The 8,581-nt window shown below is 41.3% G+C and overlaps 2 protein-coding genes across 5 annotated transcripts; one reads left to right on the top strand and one right to left on the bottom strand.

Annotated features, from left to right (window-relative positions):
* Window positions 1-31: 31 nt before the first annotated feature.
* On the bottom strand, window positions 32-918 carry LOC100875287 (Mediator complex subunit 22). Its single transcript, XM_003699797.3, has 2 exons — window positions 711-918; window positions 32-500 (listed from the first exon to the last, which is right to left on the bottom strand). The coding sequence occupies exons 1-2, from the start codon at window positions 901-903 to the stop codon at window positions 181-183; spliced, it is 513 nt and encodes a 170-aa protein (XP_003699845.1). The 5' UTR covers window positions 904-918; the 3' UTR covers window positions 32-180.
* A 133-nt stretch (window positions 919-1,051) lies between these two features.
* GABA-B-R1 (gamma-aminobutyric acid type B receptor subunit 1) lies at window positions 1,052-8,343 on the top strand. 4 transcript variants are annotated; one of them, XM_003699799.3, is made up of 12 exons: window positions 1,052-1,675; window positions 1,789-1,887; window positions 1,957-2,091; window positions 2,150-2,320; window positions 2,397-2,895; window positions 3,027-3,154; window positions 3,234-3,526; window positions 3,584-3,827; window positions 4,026-4,269; window positions 4,347-4,741; window positions 4,880-5,018; window positions 7,074-8,343. In XM_003699799.3, exons 1-12 carry the CDS (start codon window positions 1,541-1,543, stop codon window positions 7,091-7,093), a joined length of 2,502 nt encoding a protein of 833 aa, XP_003699847.1. In that variant the 5' UTR covers window positions 1,052-1,540; the 3' UTR covers window positions 7,094-8,343. The 4 variants fall into 4 exon arrangements, with proteins under 4 accessions (XP_003699847.1, XP_012146878.1, XP_012146872.1 ...); XM_012291488.2 differs by having other exon boundaries at window positions 4,062-4,269; window positions 4,880-8,343; XM_012291482.2 differs by having other exon boundaries at window positions 4,880-8,343.
* The last annotated feature ends 238 nt before the right edge of the window (window positions 8,344-8,581 follow it).

The following is an 8,581-nucleotide window of genomic DNA, read 5'->3' as shown; positions in this document are numbered from 1 at the left end:
GTGTCAGGCTCCCAATTAAGAAATAGGAATGTACTATCAAAACTATTCTTATTTATTTAAATAAATATATACAGTTTATTGAACAGACAAATCACGGTTTTTCTTTTTGTTGTTTGAAATCGATGCATGGTCCAACCGACGAGTACGCTTTTGTACAGTCTCGAGGAACTAAAGCTAATGTTATTTATATATCGAAGTGTAATATTCTTCTTCTAAGTCGTATAAATCTGCAGCCATATCGTCCCTTAAGGAAGCTAATTTTTGGTCGCATTCCGCTTGTTTCGTTCTAAACAATTTGCTATTTTGTGCTATAGCTTCGTTCACGGAAGGAAAATCGTTAAGTATCAGGTACTGCTTTATGTCCGACACTAGCTTCATCAGAGATTCCCCAGCACGTACGATATTGGCTGCTCTGACATGCATTTCATACGTATCCTGTTCGCATTGTGTCATACGAGATAACTGCGAATCGCTTTCCCCTTTGGCTAGTTTTATAATCTCTGAAATAGATAATTTAGGTTGGTTATTTATGTTACAGATAGGTTAGAATTCATACATTGTTATTTCATGCTATTTCATATAAGGAAATCAATCGGTTTAATTGGACATAGAAGATCATCAAACACTACGATCAAATATCGCAGCGTTACACAACGTTTTCTTTAAAAAGTGACGAGTTTTCGAGCAAAAATTGAGGTTAAGTAACGTACCTTCGAAATTCTCCAGCATAGACTTCACATCATCCTTTAACCTTGTCGTGTAAGACTTCAATAAAGCCTCCTTGCTTTGAGGAAGCGCTCGCTGTGCTGCCATTATGCAAAAGCAGACTATTTTTCCATAAAATTCGTTCTTCGCAACCTCACGAAAACACAAACGATTCAAATCGCTTCGTGACAGAATCATAACAGCGCCGTCAGCGCACGCGACATTACCGATCGAGTCGATCGATCCGAAATTGTTTCTAATCGTTCGAATAGGATGCGGTCAATCTTTCTTTCCAAATCGCTAAATAAGACATTCGATTTTCAGAATATCAGTGATCCTCAGAATTGAACACCAGATCGAATCACTTTTTATATATTGATTTTTCGATAAAAGCGTAAGACAGAGCCACCCTATCCCCACTACGATCCTTGGAAGCCGGGATGAGATCAATAGAAAGTTCGCGCGAACGTTCTGTCTTCGGTAAATCTATTCGCAGTCAAAATTTGACGGGGTGTCGCGCGAGGAGGAGCGTAGGGACCCGGTGAACGATGGAGAACGCTAAAACACGTTCTTAAATGTCGTGAAACGAGAATATCCTCTCGAGTGCACGACCCTCTTTCGCGAAGCCTTAAAGCTTCAGGGGTGAAACGGTCGCTCTATGAATAATTAGTGATTCTCCGTTCGAGGCGATCAGCGATCAACGATGGCTGTGATTCACGCGAAGAAAGTACGGTTTTTAACGTCGTGCTGCTGGGGTGTGTCGTAGAGCAAAGGAAACGTAGAAGAAATTTAGGCCGTTTACATAGATACGCGAAAAATATTCACAGGCTACACGATGTTGATGCTTCTAATTGTTTTAACGTTGACAAACGCGATCGAGGGTTCGTCAACTGCGGACGACGCCGACAATGTGTTGCATATCGGTGGTATTTTCCCGATAGCAGGAGAGGGTGGGTGGCAGGGTGGCCAGGTAAGTAGCGATCATTTTCGAGTATTAACAGGTAGGTTGATGCTAACTATAATTTTTGGAAGGATATATCTCTTCTGGAAACAAATAACAAAAGAGATTAATATCGTCCGTAGGCTTGCATGCCAGCTGTGAACTTGGCTCTTGACGATGTCAATCGCGAAAAAAATCTACTGCCAGGATTCATACTCAAACTCCACTCGAACGACAGCGAGGTACGTCGAACGATTTTCTATGTTTTTACAAAAACAATGCTTGGCTACAGAGAATTATACTTGTTTAAGTGCGAGCCAGGACTCGGTGCATCGGTGATGTACAACTTGTTGTATAACAAACCGCACAAACTGATGTTGCTAGCAGGATGTAGCACCGTCTGTACGACCGTCGCCGAGGCTGCAAAAATGTGGAATCTGGTTGTGGTAAGTGTGATCTATTTTTTAAATTATTAGAACGAACAAAAGAAAATTTTTCTTTCAGTTATGTTACGGTGCGTCGTCGCCAGCTTTGTCCGATCGAAATAGGTTCCCCACGCTGTTCAGGACCCATCCATCCGCTACGGTGCACAATCCAACGAGAATCAAATTGTTACAAAAATTCGGTTGGTCTCGCGTAGCGATTTTACAGCAAGCCGAAGAAGTGTTCATATCTGTAAGACCTGCACACGTTGTACCGGCACACTTTATATACAATAATTAAAAATAATCTCGTCAACATCTGTTGGTAGACTGTAGAAGATTTAGAAGCTCGTTGCAAGGAGGCAGGAATAGAAATAGTCACTCGTCAGAGCTTTCTGTCGGATCCATCGGACGCGGTGAGGAACCTTCGTCGGCAAGATGCCAGGATCATCGTTGGTCTGTTCTACGTCGTGGCCGCGAGAAGGGTTCTGTGTGAGCTGTATCATCAAAATCTCTACGGTAAAAGTTACGTATGGTTTTTCATCGGATGGTACGAAGACAACTGGTTCGAAGTGAACTTGGATAAGGAGGGAATCACCTGCACGAAGGATCAAATGAGGCTCGCGGCCGAGGGACATCTCACGACGGAGGCTTTAATGTGGAACCAAAATAATGACACGACAATCAGTGGGATGACATCCGAGGATTTTAGACAGAGGTTGAACAAAATGCTGAAGGAGGACGGTTACGATATCGATAACAATCGATATCCGGAAGGATATCAAGAGGCGCCGTTGGCTTACGATGCTGTTTGGTCTGTAGCGTTAGGTATGAAACTGCTTCTGTGTAATTTGAACATTGCAAGAGACCGAATTAATTTAATTGCGTTGAATATGTGAAAATTATTATCTTTAGAATTCTTCAATACTCGAATCATTTGATATTGTTTCCAATTGCAGCATTTAATAAAACAATGGAAAAACTGAGTAAACAGGGAAAGAGCTTGAAGAACTTTACCTACGTCGACAAAGAGATAGCCTACGAGATTTACTCCGCGATTAATTCCACCCAGTTTCTAGGAGTATCTGTACGTGTACTTCGGCCGTAATAGAAATGCGAAGAAAGTATTACGTCCAACGATTTTTAATCGATCCTTCGTGCTATAGGGATACGTTGCGTTCAGCTCGCAAGGTGACAGAATCGCATTGACCCAAATCGAGCAGGTGATCGATGGAAAGTATGTTAAGTTAGGGTACTACGATACGCAAAGTGACAATCTTACGTGGAGGAACATGGAACGATGGATCGGTGGTAAAGTGCCGCAAGACAGGACCATTGTGAGAACTGTCCTAAGAACGGTCTCGTTGCCTTTGTTTATCTGTATGGGGACTATATCATCCGTGGGGATCGTAATAGCCATTGCCTTGATTATTTTTAATATTTGGAATAGGCATAGAAGGTACGATGCTTATTCCTCGTTGACCCTTTCAAACAATCACCGTCGTTCATTTTTTAGGGTGATCATGTCCTCTCATCCTGTGTGCAACACCATAATGTTGGTAGGAGTGATAGCATGTTTCGTGTCGGTATTTCTTTTGGGTATCGATGGTAGATTCGTATCACCGTGGGAGTATCCAGCCGTCTGTCAAGCCAGATCTTGGATGTTGTCGACGGGTTTCACTTTAGCGTTCGGAGCTATGTTCAGCAAAGTATGGCGGGTCCATAGGCTGACGACAAAAACGAAAGCCGATCAGGCGAAGGTAAGCGTCGAGAAGAATCAGCAGACGTGACCTAACTGGAAATAATAATTGAAACATGCACACCGATACACGCGCGCAATCGATTAACCGTGCGACCGATTTTTCTAGTTTACAATGGCAGTGTGCACCGCCCCTTGCATGGTTCGCAGTTCCTGCTCGTATGATCCTCATCTTTAACCTGTTCTTGATTCTTTTTAGTTGTTCATGGCTAAACAAAAAGTTTCGTCCATACAGAAGAAGGTTCAACCGTGGAAGCTGTACACGATGGTGAGCGGACTGTTGGCAGTTGACATCGTGCTGTTGGTTTCCTGGCAGGTGCTCGATCCTTTGCAAAGGAAAATGGAAACGTTTCCGTTGGAATCGTCGCCATTTGGCGATGACGACGCGAGAATTAGACCCGAATTGGAACACTGCGAAAGCGTACACAACAACATTTGGTTGGGTACGTTCTACTTTGAAAGAGAAATCTTTCTACTTAATTTTCACGAAGAAACAACAAAGCTACGATTTCTCTTTCAGGTTTAATGTACAGTTACAAAGGGATCATTCTGGTGTTCGGGCTGTTTTTGGCTTACGAGACGAGAAGCATCAAAGTTAAACAGATCAATGATTCCAGATACGTAGGGATGTCGATATATAACGTGGTAGTCCTCTGCTTGATCACAGCTCCCGTGACGATGGTGATTGCCAGCCAACAAGATGCCAGCTTCGCTTTCGTCGCGCTTGCTATTATTTTCTGCTGTTTCCTGAGCATGGCTCTAATTTTCGTACCTAAGGTGATCGAGGTAATCGGGAACCCTAAAGACAAGGCTGAATCCAAATACAACCCAGACGTAGGTATGTCGAAGGAGGACGAGGAAAGGTATCAAACGCTTCTCCGCGAGAACGATGAACTTCAGAAGCTTATCGCTGCGGTAAGAACAGTTTCTAGCTTCGTGAATCGTTTGCGTGTTTCAGAAACGGGTACCGTAATCGATCATGCTTAGTTATTAGACCCAGATCTGATCGAAGGAGATTCAACGGATTACCATTAATTTATTCTTCTGTTGTAGAAAGAAGAGAAGATCAAAGTTTTGAAACAGATGCTGGCCAAAAGAGATACGTTAAAAGGTGATAGCGGAAACGTCCCGAAGGATTCGCTGATCGTCGCCGATTTCGTCACAGGCGAAGGAACCTCGGACAGCGCAATCGGTGGGGGTATTTCCGTTTATACACAATCATCTCGAGCTTCTGCTTCTGATTTTGAATTCTCAGGATCGTACTTGTAGATTCCTCGCGCGTTAATCCTTTCGCTGCCTATTACGTGTATATACAATGTTAAATACCTGACTATTAATTATAAAATCGAGAGCTCGAAAACTTGGCAGAATCTTTGCAAAGCATCCTGTATACGATTATAAATTGAAATGTTGCGAATAAATGTTATAGACAGCTAGGTTGCGATGCAGCGAGAGGGTTGAGCATTACTAATTTAAGATAATGGGACCTAACAACTATACCAGTTCTTTTCTAACGATAGCATTTAATTTTCATATCTTTCTAAGGCTCGACACGCTTTCTTTAGTAATCTTCTATTTGTGCATTACCACGTACCTTCTAATCAAACCATGAGAGAAACGAATGCACCGAAATTATAAAAAATTCGGATTACCTATTAACTCGGGGCTAATATTATTTTTAAGTTACGTAGATCGGTACGATGCGCCTTAAAGAAGGCGTTCTCTGTGTTGATATATTCGGTGTCTAAACGTATCAATGTTGAATGTGTATACCGTCAAAGTAATAGATGTGCGTATGCGTGGAAAAAATCGTGCAAGTAAATATGTGATTTAGCGAAAAGAAGCAAACAAGTTTCGATGTTAAGATATTTTCACGCGCGAGACAGTTATACGTATCGACAAAAAGAAGTTGGCCTACAAATGTCGCGCGGCAATCTCGTTTACAACGATCTTTTTCGTTATATAAAGATACATTTAACGCATAGCTACAGATTAATCGAGATTTTATTACACGATATTTGTACAGAGAAGTTTTATCTAACTCTTAATTGAAGCACAGAATAAATGAACTCGTGTGGCGTTCTATCGGATACGAAAGAGGAGAAACGTATCCGATGAGAACGCGAAAAGAGATCAATTACGTAACACGGACCAAAAGAGGATACTTCGCGAAATACTTACTGTTGACTTTTTAATACTTTACGCTAAACGCGAAATTGTACGCGTTTGTTCACTGAAAACCGCCCACCTTTGTGGTGATTATTCGAATTTCTTCGCGCACGGTCTACACGGGTCCAAAATGAGAGGGACGAAACATTTATCGTTTTTGTCAAAAACCTCGCGTTATCATGTACGAACATCTTCCCGAATGACGAGATCGAATCCATTCGCCTTCTACGGAAGAAGGTACAATCGCGTGTAATTTAGACTTCCTTTGGTTAAGGAGAAGTGTGAGGGAGGAAGTGTCCCATCACTCGCGGGATTTATTTGACCTTGTTTTTATTTGCAAATATCAGAGGCGTTAGCTTAGGTTTTCACTAGGCAACTTCTGGATTCTACTTAGACTTCTATTTAGGTTCTCACCAGGATTCCTCTCTCGAGAAACTTTCAGAGTTGTCCCTATATTTTCTGTCTAGATTATCCGTAAGGATTCATCCAAGATCAAAGGCGAATAGTTAGAGACCTGTTTTGCTAACGTTTCCCTTAACCAAGAGAAACCTAACGTTGCACCTCGATGTGCCTAAGTCAGGATTTGGACAAATTGAAATGTTTTCGTTTAAGGGGATGATATTTTATTACGCGCGACTCCACGATCAAAAATAGTCGAGAAGTTTTGTTTCTCTCAGGCCTAAGTTCTTCGCATTAATTCACGAATGATCAATAAAAATTGCAGTTAAATCTCGTTAGACAATGACCTGGTCGTTTCCGAAACGCTGCGAATCGATGTGAACCTCATGAAGTCTGCTCCCAAATTGTACGGAACGCGAAATTAGAGATGATTATGGGCAAAAGAAGGACACGCTAACGAGATTTAAACGCTTGGAAATGAGACGCCATTCATAAATAATTTGGGAGTCTTGATGAGGTGGATCGATACATTCAGACGCTTAATCTTTCAGATTACTCATGTCGTAACGGACTCGAGGGTCCGAACGGACTAGGAATTATTTATGAATGGACACGAAAATCTGAACGCTTTTTCCAAATGGTATCTGAAGGATTATCGTTTTTCAATTCTTCTTTCTAGAAACGGACCAGGTTGGCTGAACGCAACAGAGCCACGTCGATTAGGACGTCGAAAGCAATACACCTGTGTGAACGGGCTGAAAGCTCTCTATTTCTCTCTATCTTCTAAAACTAGCAATCAATGTACACGCACAATCCCCACGGAACCGCAGATTTTTATTTTGTAACCGGAAGAGAAACCGGGGATCGTGTTGCAACGATTGAAATGCGATTTTGTCGTTGTATCGCGGAAGAAACGCCACCTGTACAGTTACGTACAACGATCACTTTTCTTGGTAACGGAAATTATGGTGACCTCACGCTACTCTTGTTCCTCAACTTTAATTTCTGTCGATGGAGTACGTGACAGAGTATACTAACGCAAGCAACTTATTCGCGTATCCTACTATTTAAGTTACATCGATGCCGTATACTAGCGTTAGTAGAAAGAACCATGCGTTTATAATGCTCGTATAAGCAATTAGGTGAGTTCACTACCCACCTTTCCTTATTACTCTAACCTACTAGCGCCGGTATGCTCCAGTACCTATCATGGCAAACTTCTTCCCTTACTACCTCTTACCAACAGAAGTCATCGTTTCTCGTAACTGTACAGTACCGAAAGAGATTATTTTCAGCGAATAATACCCAGGAAGGACTCAGTAGCCCCCTGCCCTTCTTCCTCTTTAAAAGTCGTGTTAAAAATCAATGTACACCTTGGAAGGTATTTATAGAAAATTTGTAAACGTTGCAGTTCAGTTAATGTTACGACTTAGAGGAAACTCGATGAAATATTTAACAGTTGTTTTAACGGAACGATAAGAAGATTCGATCTTTCTAAATAGCGAATCTAAACGTTAGAGAGATGTTCAGTTTAGAAGTTGTTTAACGTTGTCGAAAAGATGATGTGATTTGACTGCAATTCAGATTTTATCAGTATATAAATTGATTTACGTGTACAACGTAGATTGGATAATTCATGGAGCACAGCATTTTCTGTCATGCATCTAAATTTCACCATTGTACGTGTACATGACGGTTACAGAGATTCTATGAATGTTTCTGTTGAATCGTTTCTAGCATAATCATCGTCGCGCTCATCTACGTATTTTTTACTGTACTTCTTCGATCGACTGTCGCGCGAAATAGCGCTCGATTACGGTATTATTATTATACACTATACATGTATAGTCCTATCGAACTGTTGAAGAAAGTATCATATATATGTACGTTAGAATATGGAGATATATTTATTTTTAAGTTTTTAAATTATAAAAATTCGTTAAAAGTCACATATTGTATCTGTTATTAATAACCCTGCGCTTATCGAAGGGAGTTCGCGCTCTCGTTTTATCAAAGAGGTCGAATCAGCAATCGTTCACCGATGCGATGTTTATCATGCTAACGAGCTAAAAGAAAAGATTACGATGCTTCGCTTTCGTGGATCAACGTCGAAAGATCGAGCAGGCCAAGTTAAGACGATTAACTTGGCTTCGCTGTAAATCTTGCGACGTGTTTTTGCACAAGTTT

Source organism: Megachile rotundata, chromosome 4 (assembly GCF_050947335.1).
Source record: "Megachile rotundata isolate GNS110a chromosome 4, iyMegRotu1, whole genome shotgun sequence".
Classification (NCBI taxonomy): domain Eukaryota; kingdom Metazoa; phylum Arthropoda; class Insecta; order Hymenoptera; family Megachilidae; genus Megachile; species Megachile rotundata.
The sequence above is the reverse complement of the archived record's forward strand: the minus strand, read 5'-3'. Positions and strand labels throughout refer to the sequence as shown.

Coding starts and splice junctions, on each gene's coding strand:
- GABA-B-R1 (XM_012291482.2), top strand. CDS start 1,541: ATGTTGATGCTTCTAATTGTTTTAACGTTGACAAACGCGATCGAGGGT. Junction 1,676..1,788: donor GTGGGTGGCAGGGTGGCCAG/GTAAGTAGCGAT, acceptor TATCGTCCGTAG/GCTTGCATGCCAGCTGTGAA. Junction 4,270..4,346: donor ACACAACAACATTTGGTTGG/GTACGTTCTACT, acceptor TTTCTCTTTCAG/GTTTAATGTACAGTTACAAA.
- LOC100875287 (XM_003699797.3), bottom strand. CDS start 903: ATGATTCTGTCACGAAGCGATTTGAATCGTTTGTGTTTTCGTGAGGTT. Junction 501..710: donor TATGCTGGAGAATTTCGAAG/GTACGTTACTTA, acceptor TATCTATTTCAG/AGATTATAAAACTAGCCAAA.